Source organism: Microtus pennsylvanicus, chromosome 10 (genome assembly GCF_037038515.1).
Source record: "Microtus pennsylvanicus isolate mMicPen1 chromosome 10, mMicPen1.hap1, whole genome shotgun sequence".
Lineage (NCBI taxonomy): Eukaryota > Metazoa > Chordata > Mammalia > Rodentia > Cricetidae > Microtus > Microtus pennsylvanicus.
Genome location: NC_134588.1, coordinates 28,741,590 through 28,759,101, shown reverse-complemented (window position 1 = coordinate 28,759,101; position 17,512 = coordinate 28,741,590). Strand labels below are relative to the sequence as shown.

At 42.1% G+C, this 17,512-nt stretch overlaps 1 protein-coding gene across 11 annotated transcripts in view; it reads left to right on the top strand.

Annotated features, from left to right (window-relative positions):
• Positions 1-13,381, top strand: part of Zc3h11a (zinc finger CCCH-type containing 11A) — a 37,878-nt gene extending 24,497 nt beyond the window's left edge. For all 11 annotated transcript variants that reach the window (XM_075987988.1, XM_075987995.1, XM_075987989.1 and 8 more), the window contains 6 exons: positions 5,416-5,919; positions 6,591-6,673; positions 8,312-8,639; positions 9,725-9,891; positions 10,998-11,065; positions 11,408-13,381. In XM_075987988.1, the coding sequence (XP_075844103.1) occupies positions 5,416-5,919; positions 6,591-6,673; positions 8,312-8,639; positions 9,725-9,891; positions 10,998-11,065; positions 11,408-11,666 (1,409 nt within the window). In that variant the 3' untranslated portion in view covers positions 11,667-13,381. The remainder of the gene's footprint in view (positions 1-5,415; positions 5,920-6,590; positions 6,674-8,311; positions 8,640-9,724; positions 9,892-10,997; positions 11,066-11,407) is intronic.
• The last annotated feature ends 4,131 nt before the right edge of the window (positions 13,382-17,512 follow it).

Here is a 17,512-nt window from a genome sequence, read left to right as displayed (position 1 = left end):
GCTTGTTCTAATAGAGTAACAAACTTTTGAAAGGTTATTTTAAAGGTATCAAGCTAGTGAGTGGGATAGCTCAGCTGGTAAAAGTACTTGCTGTGTGGTGCCTGTGTTTAATCCACGCAGCAACAGTAGAAGGAGAAATTGATACCTGAAAGTTGTCTCTGACTCCCTACATGTCCAGAGTGAGGCTAATGTGCCCGTACTCACATACCAAATTAAATAATAAAAAGGGTTGGGGCCGAGAGTGTGGTGGCCCATGCCTTTAATCCCAGCACTCCAGAGGCAGAGGCAGGCGGATCTCTGTGAGTTCGAGGCTAGCCTGGTCTGCAAGAGCTAGTTCCAGGACTGGCTCCAAAGCAACAGAGAAACCCTGTCTTGAAAAAAGGAAAAAATGATAATGTTGTGCAATAACAATTACTTTTCTGAGTTCAGTAATTTCGCCCATACAGGTAGGTAGTTTTGTGTATGTGTGTGTGTCTGTCCATACGTCAATCCGTCTGTCTGACTACACATAGGCGTGTGTAGCCACAGCATTGTGGAGAATAGAGGACAACTTTGTGTGCTTGATTCTCTCCTTACACCTCTCCATGGGATCTGGAAATCAGGTTTGTTAGACTTTAACCCTGAACCACCTCAGTGGCCCTGAAACAGATTTGGTTTTTTGTTATTGTTTTGTTTTTTCTCCCTCCCCCTTTTTGTAGGGCTCTAAGGAATGTATAGTTCACGTAAATTAATTCAAGAAAAAAAATTAAGGCCTTGAGTTTTTCTCTTCTTCCTTCCTTCCTTCCTTTCTTCCTTCTTTCCTTCCTTCCTTCCTTCCTTCCTTTTATTGCTTCATTAGAAGTACAGCCTAATTTGTAAACATATTTGACCTATGAAAAGTTTTGTTTTAACTTTGTAAATTTTGAAACTCTTTTAGTAGCTCAACTTTCCGGGTCCCTAAAGGAGAGGCAACGGGCACTTAAAATCAGAAGAGCAAAATCCTTACTGTCATCTTTGGTTTTGTTTTGTTTGTTTTGTTTGTTTGTTTTGTTTCTTCTGATTCACCTATTACAATTAAGGTTAGAGCTTGTGTTTGTGGTTTATTGGTGTGTTGTTTTTTTAAGTGTTATTTAAAGATGAAAAATGGGTACTCCTCAAAGTATTAGGAGGAAATCCAGTAAGAGGGATGCCTTATTTTATGCTAAGCTGTCGTAGGACATTAGGTTCTAGTAGGCTAGGTATATAGATCAGTTCACGGGGTATACATGGTCCCTGGGTTTGGTCAGCAGTACCAGAAAGGGCAGAAAGAAGTCGTTTTCTTAGCAATATAAAACCAATTGCAAGCCGGGCCGTGATGGCACACGCCTTTAATCCCAGCACTTGGGAGGCAGAGGCAGGCGGATCTCTGTGAGTTGGAGAACAGCCTGGTCTACAAGAGCTAGTTCCAGGACAGGCTCCAAAACCACAGAGAAACCCTGTCTCGAAAAACCAAAAAAAAAACAAAAAACATAAAACCAATTGCATTCTGTCAGATGACAAAGATGTGTACAGAACACGAACCACTCTTGGTTTTAGGGCAACGTAAAAACCTGTGTGTGGGGGTGGTGGTGAGAGAGATCCCAGCACTTGGGAAATAGGTGGGTAGATCTTAGTGCATTTGAGGCCAGCTTGGCCTACACAGTGAGTTCCAGGACAGCCATGACTATATAGAGAGACCCTATCTAAAAAGAAAGAAAATTATTTCTTTATATTCTTTTTTGATTTTGGGGGGGCAGGCTTTCTCGCTGTAGCTTTTGGGCCCTGTTCTAGAACTCGCTTTGTAGACCAGGCTGCCCTCACAGAGATCCTTCTGTCTCTGCCTCCTGAGTGCTGGGATTAAAGATGTGCACCATCACCGCCCGACTTTCTTTATATTCTTAAATTCTTCTTGTAAATACTAGTTCTTTCTAACAGTGTGAACTACATGAGCATGTGTACATGTAAAGTGAGTATCCATGTATTCAAATACTCTGCTTTTGTTGTTGTTGCCTATGGTGCTGTAGTTTCAAACCTAGAGCTTCATACATGATAGGCAGATGATCTACTGTTATCCTATCCCTCCAACTTTGCTTTATGCTATTCAAGTTCAATGTGATAGTTTTTGTAGAAGACAGTTATAAATTTTGTGTCTCTGTGCTTTGAAGTTAACTTATATGTTCTCCTTCTAACCTTAGCTGATCTCAGTTGTTTTAAGATAGGATCTCAGTTCTATAGTCCAGGCTGGCCTGAAATTTACTAGCTAAGATTGGCCTCAAATTCATGGCTGTGTTCCTGTCACAGCCTCCCAGATGCTGGTGGGATTGCAGATGTGAGTTATCATTCTCAGCTTTATTCTCCAGAATGGTTTAGGATTTTCTGTCTCCCTGGTGTGCTATTACTTCACTGTAGTGGATGTAAACACATTTTGTTGGCAAGCCAAGGGTTCACTGGACCATTTGTATCTAATTTGGCTTCTCTGTTTTCTATAAGTTCATGTAGTAAATAATTTAAGCTTTGAAGAAGCTAAGTTATGATGGTGCCCTCAGTTTGATGATCCCTACTACCCTTAAAAACAAAAATATTTTAGGATGTGTGGTCCACAATCTCTGTCACAGTCATACGTAATGTGAATATGTAAATAAATGAATGGCTATGTTCCTAGGGAATTGTTTAGCTAGATTTGGCCTGTGTTCTGTAGTTTGCTTATCCTGTCGCTCTAAATGGCTGGTTGTAGACTAGCATTGTCATTTCAATTTCTTAGTCTTTCAGATGAATTTATTTTGGCATTTGTCTTCAAAAGACTTTTGTTTTGATCTCTCTCTCTGTCTCTTTCAAACTTAATTTTTTTTAGGCTATTCTGGATTTTTCTAATGAAACTGGGCTTTTTGCTTGTTTGCTTAGTGTTGTTTCTGTATTGTTTTGGGGATGCTGGAAATCAAACCCAGACCTTGTGCATGCTAGGCAAGCTGTATTCAGTGAAGTGTATCCACCACCCCGGTCCTTATATTTCTACCTTAATGATTTCTCCCATAGTTCATTGTTGTTTTTCATATTCGTTAACCTAGGCCTGGCAGTTTACTGTGCTGTCGAGTAGTGTGGTGTTTAACTATTCTTTTAGAGTTATGTCTGCCATGTTTAAACATATCTGCTGAAATAGATTCTCACATAAATTCTTAAAGATTACTCTGTTAAAAAAAAAAGATTACTCTGTTATGGCGTTCTTCTTTTCTTATTATTAGTGTATTATTCTGTTTTAAATGTCTGTCATTTTAGTGAAATTTTGCTGTGATGAAAAACAATAACTATGTTGTGTGATTTTATTTTTTTTTTTTTTTTTGCTCTTTTGACTTTTGGAGGGGCCCACCATCCAGCTCCCAAATAAATCACACACGAAGGCTTATTCTTACTTATGAATGCCAGGCCTTAGCTTGACTTGTTTCTCATCAGCTTTTCTTAGCTTAAATTATCCTGACTGCCTTTTGCCTCTGGGCTTTTTTTCCTTTTCTTTATTTCTGAATATTTTACTTTCACTCTTACTCGGTGGCTGGCTCTTGATGTCCTCTTCCCCTTGTTCTCTCATTGCTTTTCCTCTTCCAGATCTCTCCTATTTATAGTGTCTACCTGCCAGCCCCACCTATCCTTGCTCCTGTCTCACTATTGGCCATTCAGCTCTTTATTACACCATCAGGTGTTTTAGACAGGCAAAGAATCACACTTCACAGAGTTTACAGCATAAACAAAAGTCACACACTTTAAAATAATATTCCCTAACACCATGTATTTTCTTTAAAGTGATAATTTTGAGATTAAATTGTCATTGTGGAATTGAAGGAAAAAATTACAATTATAATTCTTTTTTTAAATTTATTTTATTTCAGATTTATGTGTGAATTGCCTGCATGCATGTAGGTGTATCGCATGTATGCCTGGTGTTTGTAGAGGTCAGAATAGGGTATCAGATACCCTTGGAACTGGAGTTGCAGATAGTTGTGAGCCAACATATGGGTACTGGGAATTGAACCTGGACCCTCTTCAAGAATAACAAGTATTCTTAACCACTTAGCCATCTCTACAGCCCCACCATCATTTAAAGAATCTAATGAGAAGGTAGTTGTGGTAGCCCTTTATCTCAATACTCATTAAAATGGTGAGTTTGAGGCCACCATATTCCACCAGGGACCCTATCACAAAAGACTTACCTGCTCGAAACATAAAGAGATAATTCACTGTTTGATTCCTTGCTTTGTCATGGGTTCTTTGCTATGTGGTTCAGCATCAGTTGTTCTCTTAAAGCATCCAGTATGTTTGGAGGCTTAGGCAATTCCAGGACTCTAATCAGTGCTATCACCAGAGAAAGTCACTGTACTAGAAGGATGAGAATCCCAGTTGAGCTGAGTTTAAACTAACCTTTAAATAAACCATTTAAACAAGAGCAACGAAACTGGTGGGGCATGGTGGTCCACACCTATAATCCAAGCAATCAGGAGGCTAAGGCCAGGAGGATTGCTCTAAATTTGAGGTTAAATTGGACTATGTCATATTAGGGCTCCCAGGCTGGCCTAGGCAACAGAGACAGAAACAAGATTGGTAGGAAATGCCAAGTTCACAAAGTTCCAGAACATGCTATATTTAGGAGTTTGTTTGTTTTTTTTTTAATATAATTAAAATCTCATACTGGTTAGTCTGCATGCATGTGTGTGTATCATCTCTTTTTTAATTCTACATTAGTTCATTATTTCTTTTCTTAGCCATTTAGTGATGGGAATGATTGTATAATGTGACATTTGTTCCATATTTTAAACAGATGTAGAACAATCTTTTGAGGACTGGGGGATGCAAGTTGGGTTTGTGGCCCTTGAGTTTTGGTTTTTGTTTTGTTTTTGTCTTGTCACTTGTTTTATTTTTACCTCTCCTGTTCATGTGTGGAATGTCACTTCATGAAAAGTTTGCTTTGGCTAATTTCTAGACCATGATTGGTATTTTCACCGAGTGCAGCAGTTTCCATTGCCCTACTTCCTGACAACTCTTTCAGTTACTGGTGTTTGTCAGACTATAGACAACATCTGGTAGTAAGTAGGCTTACTACCCTACTTCTAGTGATGTGTCCAGCACAAGTTTTATATACATATGAGGGAATGGAGGAGTCGTTGCTACTTTCACTTAAGGTATATGATGATGCAGTTTCTGCACTAATAAGTGATTTTCAGCCATTTGTATTATGTTTCTGTGTTTTTCTGGATAGAAATACAAATCAGTAGGTTTGTCTCTAGAGATCTTCTTGCAGTTATCTAGAATCAAGAGTGAAACTAATGTTGAACATGAGACAACTGATGCCTCTCCCTTGTATTGTTCTACTCTAAGGGAGATCCTAAGACATTAAGAAACGAGAGTATAAAAATATGTTCTTTCCCAAAACAGAGAGAGTTAATAAAGCTGGTGAGATCCACGTGAAGACATTAGAAGAAATTCTTCTTGAAAGAGCCAGTCAGAAACGTGGAGAATTGCAAACTAAACTGAAAACCGAAGAATCTGCACGGGCTGATGATTCTCCATCAGGAGCAAAAAGCTCTTCCGCTGTGCGGATCAAAACTTTCTCTGAGGTCCTGGCTGAAAAGAAACATCGGCAGCAGGAAATGGAGAGGCAGAAATCCAAAAAGGATACAAGCTCCCCCAAGTTGACAACAGATACTGAAGTCAAAAAGACAGTGACTCCGCCACCTGTTGCAGTCAGCAAAGGACAGTCAGAGGAACCCGCAGGAAGAGCCAGGTCTATGCAGGAGGTGCATATTAAGACGCTAGAGGAAATTAAACTGGAGAAGGCCCTGAGGGTACAGCGGAACTCTGAGAGCAGTGCCATCTCCCGGCCTCAAGCTGAGACTGTCCCAGGGGCAAAGAGGCTGCTCCGTATTGCCAAAAGAGCAGGTCTGTACAACCCCTCCAAGCAACAGTACTATTCTAAAACACAGGGTGAGACCAATAGGAACTTTTCCTAACTGGGGAAATTTGAGTCAGCGGATTCAGTAGAGTAAGCTGTTTCCAGTAGCAGTTGGTAGTGCTACGGTATGTTCCTGTTTTCTTGAGGTTCTAGATGCCCCATCTCTTAGCTATGAGTTTCTTCCTTGTTTCCATTAGTACTGTCTGAGTTTCCTTTCTGTGCTGTGATAAAACACTGTCCAAAAGCACTCTAGGGTGGGGAGTATTACTTGGTTTACACTTCCTGTTCACAAGTTCTTCATTGAGGGAAGTCACGGCAGAACTGAAGCATGGGCCATGGAGGAATATTGCATACTGGCCTGCCCTCCATGTCTTGGTTCAGTCTGCCTTTTTATATAATCTAGGACCACTTGCCCAGGGGTGGCACTGGTCATAGTGGGCTGAACCCTCCTACATCAGTAACCAATCAAGAAAATGCTCTACAGGGTAGTTTGATGGAGGCATTTTCTGGGCTGAGTCTCCCTCTTCCCAGATGGCGTAGCTTCTGGTGACAGAAAAGCTAGCCAGTACAATTGTATTCATTTTAAGAAAACATACTTCAGTTCATTTCTCAAATCCTGATTAAAGCAATGGTGTTTTTTTTTTTAATTTGAATATAGGTGCAAAAGAAGAGAAAAAACTCGAACTCGAAGACAGTGACATTGCTTCTCAGAGCAGTGTTCCTAAGCCAGAGGCTAGTGAGGTGAGTCTGTTCGAAAATGGTCCTTGGCAGACCAGCGGGAGGGGAATGATGGATGCTTTTCGTTTTAGCGTACAGGAAATTTCTGTGGATGGTTTCATTGGTAGGTTGAGTTTGGTTTTAATTTTTTTGTTTTGGGTCATGTTTTTGTTCTTTAGTTTGGAGAGTTTTGGAGACGATTTCCCACTATGTTGTTTGAAGTCTGCCTGACTCAGCCGGCCTCATCCACTGTGCTGCGCTACTGTGCCCAGTACTGTGGTCACAATTTTCTATGGAAGTTTCTTTTTGTTTGGTTTGGGGTTATCTTTTTGTTTGATTTTTGGTTTTTAAAATAAGGTTCCCTAGCTGACCTAGATAGAACTCACTGGGTAAACCTGACTGGCCTCCAACTCACAGATCTGCCTGCTTTTTTCTTCTGTTTGCTGGAATTAAAGGTGTGTGCCACCACCGCCCAGCATCTGTGAAAGATTCTTACAGTTCTCTGTATGTTCTCATAGTGTTTTAACTGACCATTGATATTTTACTGCATATCATGTAAAATTTGACCTTTTCCCTCAAGATTTATTTACTTTATGTGTGTTAGTATTAACATACATGTGTGCACAACTGCAGAGGATAGAAGACATCAGATCCCCTGGAACTGGAGTTAAAGACGGTTGTGAGCTGATATGTCTGTGTTTGTAACTGAAACTGGGTTCTTTACAAGAGCAGCAAGTATTCTTAACCTCTGAGCCATCTGTCCAGCTCCCAGTGTTTTGAGACAGTGTCTCTCATAACTCAGGCCAGCTTCAGGCTAACTTTATGTAGCCAAGAACTTTGGACTCTCTTGTCTCTGCTACCACTGCTGCGATTACTGGTATGTGCCAACACATCTAACTAGGATTTTTCTCTTTAGAGAAAATGAACGGGCTTGAGAAATGGCTCTTCCAGAGGTCCCAACTTCAATTCCCAGCAACCACATGGTGGCTCACAACCATCTGTAACAAGATCTAGTGCCCTCTTCTGGCACTGCATACCTAGTAAATCTTTAAAAACAGAGAAAGAGACAGATGAATGGGGATGGGTGGGAAGGAGGGAGAGAGATTTAAAAAAAGGAAGGAAGAACAACCCAGGCATGATAGCACAGGATTGTAATCAATCCCAGACTTTGGGGTTGCAAAGGCAGATCTTGAGTTGAGGTCATTCTGAGCCACAGAGTCAGAACTTTTTTCTCAACAAAACAAAGGACAAATGCTATAATAATTTTTCTACTAGATTTCCTTTAAGCTTTTTGTTACATAAGTGGATTTAATGCTCAACTCAGGTTGAGAACTGTACAATATATCATTTTGCAGCCTACTCTATCTTTAGTAATTTCTTAAGGTGTTTGTCTTTACTGACTAGAATATTCTAACTTGTGACTCTTAGCTCTTTCTGGATATTGACAAAAATCTTTTTAGTGGTCATTTGTGTTTTCTTGGGATCATAATTAGTCTGTAGAATATGGATTTTTCTATTAGTTCACACATGTATCTTCTGTTTAATATGAGATCATGAGCTTCCTTATTATTCTGAATCATGTAATATTCTGCCTAAGCTAGATACTCACTCAGCACTATAAATGAGAAAGTAGGTTCTAATTCTTTGATTGGATTTTTCCAGAGTTCAGATGAGGCCATAACTGATCCCACAAAAATTCCAGTCAGTAGATGTGACATTGTCAGAGAGAAACACACTGAGAAGCAGCAGGAGACCGAAGCCTCACAGAAAGAGAAACCAGCCGTGACTCCTGTCCAGGGAGACGGGGCCTCTTACTATACCCGAGTGGTGGGGAAACCAGTGCTCACTGCTGTATCAGGCATCACACGGCACTTGGCTAAGCGGCTCCCCACGGAGTCATCCCAAAAAGGGGAGGTAGAAACCTCTGGAATTGGGGACTCAATACTGAATGTGAAATGTGCAACACAGACTTTGGAAAAAAGAAGTAAAGGTGAGTGATTTTACCTTCATTGTGGTACAGTGACCAAATTTCAGTAACTCTGGCAACTGTGGGGTTGAATCTTGTGTGTACTAAGGTCACACCAACAGGTAGTAGTAATACAGTGATCTGCAAAGATGAAACTTAGGCATAGTTCTTTCTCACAACTTACACTGCTGGGTTTGTTTTGCTGGTTGGTTAGTTTTGCTTTCTTTGGGGCTGGAGAAGTAATTCAGTTGTTAGTGCTTATCTAGCATACACAAAACCCCGGATTTCACTACAGCACCACAGGAAAACCATGTCTGGTGGTGTGCACCTGTAATCCCAGCTCAGTCTATATTACGGTTCTCTAGAGGAACAGAACTAATAGAAGGAATGTAGATGAGGAATTTATTAGATTGGTTTACATGATACAGTCTGGGTAGTTCAACAGAGGCTGTCCTACACTGAAGAGGACAGCTGAGGTTGAGTGCCTCAATACTGTGAGTCAGCCAATTGTATGATGAGAGTGTGAGTTTGGGTTTTGGCAACTTGAGTCCCTGTGGTGGAGGAAGATTCTCTTTCAGGGCACACTTTGAGTTCTCTGGATTGTTATGTGCATCTGGAGAATTTTATCATGGAGCTCATGCTTTTTCTCTGTGGCTCTATCCTTATACAGAGATACTGACCCCAACAGTGTATTTTCTTTACTGTCCCACAAACACTCAAAGTTTTATGCTCAGTTACCAAATCCTTGCTCTTCTCAAGAGATGAAGCAAGAAGGGAGACAGGAGGATCAGAAGTTCACAGTCAACCTCAGCTACATGATTGGAGGGAAGAAAAACATAAAAGCCCCATTTAGAACTTAATACCATGCATTTTTCTTCTGGTGTTGAAGACCAGTTCTCTATGTAGCCCTGGCTATCCTGGCACTTGCTATATCTGGTCTCATATTCAGCAGAGCTCCTTCTGCCTCTGCCTCCCAGTGCTGTGATATACCACTATGCCTGGCAATTTTGTTGGTATTTCTACTCCTAAAAGCATCTGTATCTTACTGAGTTACTCTATATGTGAAAGAGATCATCTAGTTATAATCAGATATATTCTGTCTCCTGTAGCCAAACCCAAAGTAAATGTGAAGCCATCTGTGGTCAAGGTTGTTTCATCTCCTAAAGTGGCTCCAAAACGGAAGGCAGTGGAGGTACACCCTGCTGTCATTGCGGCTGTGAAGCCACTTAGCGCCAGCAGTGTCCTGCAGGAAAGCCCCACCAAGAAAGCAGCTGTGGTGAGTTGATCCACTCCAGTGGTATTGGACTCTGTGGTAGGATTCCCTTTGGCACTGTCTCTGTTTGTGTCTTACACTTCTGCCTTTTCCTGAGCACTGGGTTCCTTAGACTGTTACTGTCGTCACTAGAGTCTAGTTGAGATTGGAGAAGTGGCGGGCAGTGTTTGGAAGCTGGTTTTTGGGTGACAAGGCACTTACTTACATTTTCAGCCTCTGCATCATTGGTTCTTGGGTTCCCCAGTTTACAGAATAATAGCCGCTGGGCTGAAGATACAGCTCAATGAAACCACCTACCATGCAAGATCCTGGGTTACCAGAGATCTTCAACACTGCCAAAACAAAAACTAGCCGTGATTCTAGGAAGGCAACGAAAGAAAATATGCTGGGGATAGGGGAGACGGGTGGGACACCTGAAGCTAGGCAGTGGGAAGGCAGAGGCAGGCAGAACTCTGAGTTCAAGGCCAACCTGGTCTACCCTGAGAGGTCTGGTACACCCAAAGCTACATAGTCAAGCCCTGTCTCAAAAAGTAAAATAATCTTTGACACAGAGAAGGAGAAACATGAGATTACAGGGCAGCGCAAGGCTGATCAGAAAACGGTGGACTGGCAGATTCTGCCAAAGATCAAAGCTGTTCCTCAGCTGCCTACCTGCGCTCTCAGTTCTTTCTGACGAACGGGATGTATCCTCACAAACTGGTTTTTTAAATTGCTAACAACCTAATTAAACAGCTTTATGTGTCAAAAAAAAAGTAAAATGAAAGTCTTGTAGGTTTGGTGGGTGAGAGTGCTTGCTATACAGATATGAGGACCTGAGTTTGAATCGCTTAGCACAAAAAGCCATTGTGACCATATGCTTGCCTGTTCCCAACATTGTGGGCTAGAGACAGGTGGATCCCAAGAGATCATTGACCAGCCAGCATAACTTGTAACTGTGAGCTTAAGGTTCACTAAGTGGCTGATTTCCCACAGAAGTGAAGAAGAGAAGGCTCCTCTTGACGGCCTCCTCTGACTCTACCTACTTGCACATGGGCCCCTGAACATATACACATCATACACACACCGAAAGTGGAATCATAACTCTCAGTGATTTTACTCTTTCTCTGTAGGCTGTGGTCCCACTTCTCTCCGAGGATAAATCCATCGCCACGTCTGAGACAGAAAACCCTAAGGACAGGTATTGCCTTCTTAACCAAGCTTCAGGCCATTACTGATTTGGCTCTTTATCAAAAAATGTGATAAGTCAATGAACATTTACAGGTTAGCTATATCTAAAGCTAACTCCACACTGAGGGCAAAAGGCATGAAATTTGAAGTCGCTGCTCGTCAGTGCTGCTATTGGTATTTGCCTTTATTGAAAAGGTAATCTAAAATACCTGGCAACATTCAAAAGGTACTTGATTCCAAATTAGTGAAACAATCTTTTGTGTGTCTCTTCAGAAACAACTTTTCGTTTGCTCTGTCCCTGAGGCTGCAGGAAGGACGGAGCTGGGTCTAACACTCTGCTTTTCACTTACAGTTCTGTGCTGCCTTCAACCCAGTCTTCTTCAGAACCTTTGCTCCCAGAAGGGTCTGGCCCTTCCTCGTCCCAGGTGGCAACCAAACCTCGCCGACTGAGCTCTGCCTCAACAGGAAAGCCTCCACTCTCTGTGGAAGATGATTTTGAGAAACTAATATGGGAAATTTCAGGAGGCAAATTAGAAGCTGAGATCGACTTGGATCCTGGGAAGGATGAAGATGACCTTCTGCTTGAGCTTTCAGAGATGATTGACAGCTGAAGGTGAAAGGAATGGTGAGGACGCTTTAAAGGAAAAAAAAAAAAACTCACCAAAAACTGGACTTATTTTCATCTGTTCTAACATTTACCTGAGGTGATAATTTCTTTAGTCTCAAATTTTGCCCAAATCAAAAGTATACCTCTGAAGTACCTGTATGTGTCCTGGATTCCCTTGGGGTCAGATCTTTTACATCCCTTGAAACTGTTTTGTCCATTTGATGCCATTACTTAGCATCTGTGAGAAGAACGTTCTGTAATGCCCTTCTCTCCACATGAGACTGAGCTCCAAATGAAATGGTGCAAGAGAACTAACTCAGTGGCTCCTTGAGGTGTTTGTCAGTGGGCTATCTTCCCCTTTGCTGTATTTATTTATGTACTGTCTTAATATTATCAGAGTTTAAAATGAAGAGAGCTGCTAACCATTGTGGACCAAATGTCATGCTACCACTAAACAAAAAACCCACTCTGTCTGTGTTAAATTGTATGTCTTTTTAAAGGTATTTGGAGATTCGTCTAAGCTTTAAAGAGGGCCGAGCGGCTCGAGAACCTGAGATACGGACATAACTCTGGACCTGGTCCTGTTGCATTAGCTGCTCCGTAAGCCTCTGAAGAGCAATAGCTAATTTATTATTACTGTAATTTTTTAAAGGCTTTAAAGTGCCTCAGGGGTCCCCTGAAACTAATTTTCTACTTCTGGGACTCCCTGGATTCTTTATAAGAGGTGGCGACATGACTAGGGGAATCTTTTTAGTATGAAAACTGTCCCTTTCCTTCAATACCTTTCTCCTTCTGGCATTGAATTATCACAGAGACAGCAAATTGGTAAATTTCATAATTTCTAACTCTCCCAGAAAACTCCTCTTGCCTAGTATTTATTTGATGTGCTTTAACCATGGGAAGAGGAGGGGGAAAAAAAAAACAAACTCATTCAAGCTGCCAGTATTGATCTACGGACTGTAGCAGTACACAGTACACCGGGCTGTGCTGTTGCAGGGATGGCGAGATGCTCTGGGGTGTATTGGATACCTCCAGTTTCTTCATTTCTGGATTGAGTTTTCTTTTCTCGATGTTGGTCTTCATATATCACCTCAAGGTTTAGACTTGTGAAGAAACAAGTCTCATGAGGGTAATAGTCTTGAAATGAGACACTGTACAGAATTGGAAGGCGGAAAGAAAGACTTGTTCATTGTGATACTTTCTGTGGGTGGCCAGTTTGTTTCTCATAGGGAAATCCTGGATCACCTGTCATGTTGGCTCCTAAGGAACTGCTGTTGTAAGCGGCTCATCAAGAGTTGAAGTTCATGTAGCCTTGTTGGGAATATGGAAAAGGAAGAAAGCCACAGGACTGCCCATTCAGTCTGGGAAGATCTGGATGATTCTGCACATGCAAAAATGACTTGAAATTTATGTATAGACACTTGTACCAATCCATCTTCAGCTGACTGAATGTTGTAAGATAGCCCTTCTCCAAAGCAGGGGTGGAATGTTCTGCTTTCACCACGCATTTTATAAACACGTTTCCTTTTTTGAATTGACATATAGATTGTAGGTCTCTTTTGTATATAACCTCTATTCTTTTGCTTTAAAAAAAAAAGTCTGTTCATATTTAATGCCCTGTATTAGTCAATGATTTGTGTTCAACATTATTTGAACCATTTGCCATTACTGAAAGAGAAATACTTATTTGTGTTTTAAATAAAACTGATATAGGAAATACTTAGTTCTTATCATTGTAATTTCAGTGATGCTATTAATTTTTTTAAAAGGAGGGCAGGTTTACAAGTGATCTTAATATTCAGTGACTGAGAATTTCAAGCATAAGGATGGAAGGAAAGATGTAATTAGAAGAGTGTGGTTTCAGTCTGCACACTGACTCTTACTGTTACAAAGATACATGGAAAGCTTTAGCAACCAAAGAACATGAGGGTTTTTTTTTTCCCCTAGTAGCCCAGTAGTTCTCAGACTGAGGCTGTAACTTATAAGGGGGGCCAACCTAATGCTGTCCCTCACATATCCTTAAAAGTCCCATCAAGTTGGATGAACCTTTCATGTACATATCTTAATGGTTATAGACTAAATATTGCAGCTTGGCTCTGCCCAAAATTTGGAGGTAGTTTTACAGTTTATATCTTCTCAAGATTGGACCAGATGTGGAGGCACACACTTTTAATCCCAAACAGAGAGGCAGGAAGGTCAAAAAAGAAAAGATTAAAATCTGAAGATCTGACCTTAACAGTGGAATCTCTCCTGTGACTCAGCGTACATTCTTGTCTCTGCCAGTCACAGGAGCTCCCATAGAGAGAAGGCTAACACCGTAACCACACAAAGCATGAGTTACATGGATCAGACTCTGTGCAATCCCGTTCTGAAACTATTGCTTCATTCCATCTGAATTATTCTGCAGCTATTTAAGTGTGATACCCTTGAATTTGTCAGTGTAGCAGAAGGGAATGCTTAATGTAACAGTTGATGAGGACCCGTCTTGAAACTACATCTACAGAAAGGTCCCTGCTAGCTTTCAGGGTCAGTCTGCTCAAGCCCAACCCTGTTTGTAGGCCAGCTTCTGCTGTCCAGGCTGACCTTCCTTCCTGATTGATCCTGCTGCCTCTGCCACCCAAGTGCTTAGATGAAAGAACTACAGCAAGTTCATGAGGTGCTAGGATTGCTCCCAGAGCATGGTGCTGACTCCATCCCAAATCCTGCAGCTGATTTTCAATTTGCCAAGTGTTGAGGGGTGGGGAAGGACTAGAGAGACGGCTCAATTCGTAAAGGCACTTGACTCAATCCTGGCAACAGAGTTCAGTAAAGATGGACAGAGATAACCAACTCCATGACATTGTCCTCTGACTTCCTGTGCTTGTGCCATGTCCTGTGCTCCTTGCCCCCATAAGTTTCTAAAACTTAGAGCCAGTGACCCAAGTTCAATCTTTAACTCTGTAGTAAATTGAGCAAAAAATGTGCAGTGACTCTAGAACAACAATCTAAGGTTTTATGGCTTTTTTTATTAAAAGTTTCAGAAGTCTTACTGAATAGGCCTATTATAAATCTGTATGTGGGGCTGGAGAGATGGCTCAGCGGTTAAGAGCACTGACTGCTCTTCCAGAGGACCTGGGTTCAATTCCCAGCACCCACATGGCACCTCACTGTCTGAAAATGCAGTTCCATGAGATCTGACACCTTCACACCAATGCACATAAAGTTAAATAAATCATTAAAAAATTATGGAGTGAATGTGGCCATAATAAGCAAAAAGCAGTGAATTAAAACAATATTGCCCCTGTCCTGATTTTTTTTTTCTACCTCTTTACTTTGTTCTCAATTAGCAGTAAAGAAGTAGTCTGTTGAACTTAAACTGGTCTGTACTGAAGGGAGCTGGACAAGAGTGTTTAGAAAGGTGTTCTGTGTGAGGGCTAAGGAACTGAACAGATGAGGGGAATATTTACATTGAACAAACAAGTTCCAGGGGAAGGACAAGGGAGATGGACTCTTACCTGACGGAGCAGCTGTGGTGAGAAGTCACTTGTCTGTTTGGAGAGCTCGGAAAAGCTTTGGAAAAGCTACCAGGAGGAAAAGTTAGGTGTGATGGCCATAAGGATTTTGGAGTGTCCCCCCCGCCCTTAAAGAAGCACAGAGCAATTTTGGACTTACACTGTAATTAAACACTTGATCATCGAGGATAGAAGAGTAGAAGTTAGATTCCCGCTCTTGAAGAACTTACGCAGTTTTTGAGGGTGTGTGTACGTGTGTGAATGCCACCTGTGTGGGGATGCCTGGAGTTCTGAGCAGTTGTGAGCTTCCTGGCACAGGTGCTAGGAATGCAAGGTCCTCTGGAAAAGCAATAAGTAACCTTAACTGCTGGGCCATCTTTCAAGTCTCTTCGGAAATAATTGCAAAACAGAAGTCAGCCGGAGAAGTTGCTCATTTCTGTAAACCCAACATTAGAAGGTAAGGATAGTTCAAAACCAGCCTCAGTTATGTATTTCAAAGCCAATCTGCACTATGAGTATTTCAGAAAAACAAAGCAACGGGAGTAAAGTAGAATTTTTTTGTTGTTTTTTTTCGAGACAGGGTTTCTCTGTGGTTTTGGAGCCTGTCCTGGAACTAGCTCTTGTAGACCAGGCTGGTCTCGAACTCACAGAGATCCGCCTGCCTCTGCCTCCCGAGTGCTGGGATTAAAGGCGTGTGCCACCACCGCCCGGCAGTAGAATTTTTTTTTCTCGGTTTTTCGAGACAGGGTTTCTCTGTAGCTTTGGAGCCTGCTCTGGAACTAGCTCTTGTGGACCAGGCTGACCTTGAACTCAGATCCACACGCCTCTGCTGGGATTAAAGGCATGCACCACCATTACCTATGTTTTGGTATTTTTTGAGACAAGGCCCCACTAATGTAGCCTTGGCTGGCCTGGTACTTGCTATGTAGACCAGGCTGCCTGTCTCTTTAATCCTCACTGGGATTAAAGGTATGTATTACCATGCCCAGCTTTATATGGAGATTTGAGGTAGATAATACCCCAGACAGAATGAGCTAGAGTTTTAGTAGCTTTCTTTTTATTTCTTATTGTACTCTGGAAAAAAGGGCTCATATGGCCTTACACTTTTGATCCTTCTGCCTCTACCTCTCAAATGTTGGGATTACAGATAGACGTCACTAGCTCTGGATTATGAAGCCAGGGTTTTGGACACGTAGAGTGGTACCTTACCTTAAACAGATAACTAAGTCACAGAGGGATGGTTTTATTTTTACTGGCTAATGGCCCAACCCTCACACAGGGAGCCTGTTTTTTGCCCTCTGCCTTTATTAAATTGCTTTTTTGTTTTGTTTTGTTTTGAGACAGGGTTTTTCTACATACCCCTGGCTGTCCTGGAATTCCCTGTAGACCAGACTGGCCTCAAACTCAGAGGTCTGCATTCCTCTGCCTCCTGAATGCTAGGATTAAAGGTATGCACCACCATACCTCCCCCCCACACTTTTAAAAATGTGTGTGTTTTGCCTGCATGTATGTCTGTGCACCATTCGCATGCTTGGTACAGAAGAGGGTGTTAGATCCCCTGGAGTTGGAGTTACAGGTGGGTGGTTGTAAGCTGCCATGTGGGTGCTGGGTACCAAACCTGGTTCCTCTGCAAGTACAATTAGACCTCTGAAAGCCATCTCTTCAGTCCCTGCCTTCGTCAGTGTGTATGTAGCTTCCTTCCTACCTAAGAGGCCATGATGTTGGACTGCTTTTTCAAACAAGGTTGATGTCTGTCCACAGGCATGCGCTTTACATCCACTCTGCATTTTAGTTGTTTGTCGTGGGGCATGGTAGCGCATGCCATTAATCCCAGCACTTGGGAGGCAGAGGGAAGTGAGTTCTGGGCCAGCCAGGGCTATGTAGAGACCCACCCCAAATTGTTTACCAATACTTCCCTCACAAGCAGAAAGCGCTGGGGGTGCAGATCAGAGGTGCTGTGCTTGTCTAGCACGCAGAAGACCCTGGATTAAGTCCCCACACGGGGAATGGGACGGAGAAGAGAGCATGCTAAGACAGATCTTGTCTTTACAGTGACTAGCTCACATAGGTGCGATAATTCTCCCAGGCTGCCATATGTCACTATAAATCAAACAGGTCATCAGATCTCAGTTGAGAGTAAAGGCCTGGCCAGATAGATGGAGGTGGTATTTCTAGTGAGGCTCTTTCTGGCTGCGGATAGCCGCTTGCAGTGTCCTCACATGGCCTTTCGTCCCTCCCATGGAGAAATGGAGGCCTCTGTCCTCTCTTCGTTATTTGTTTGTTTGCTTGGCTGGGCCTGGAACTCAGGACTCATGTATGCGAGGCAAGTACCCAATACTGACCTACATCTCCAGCCCCC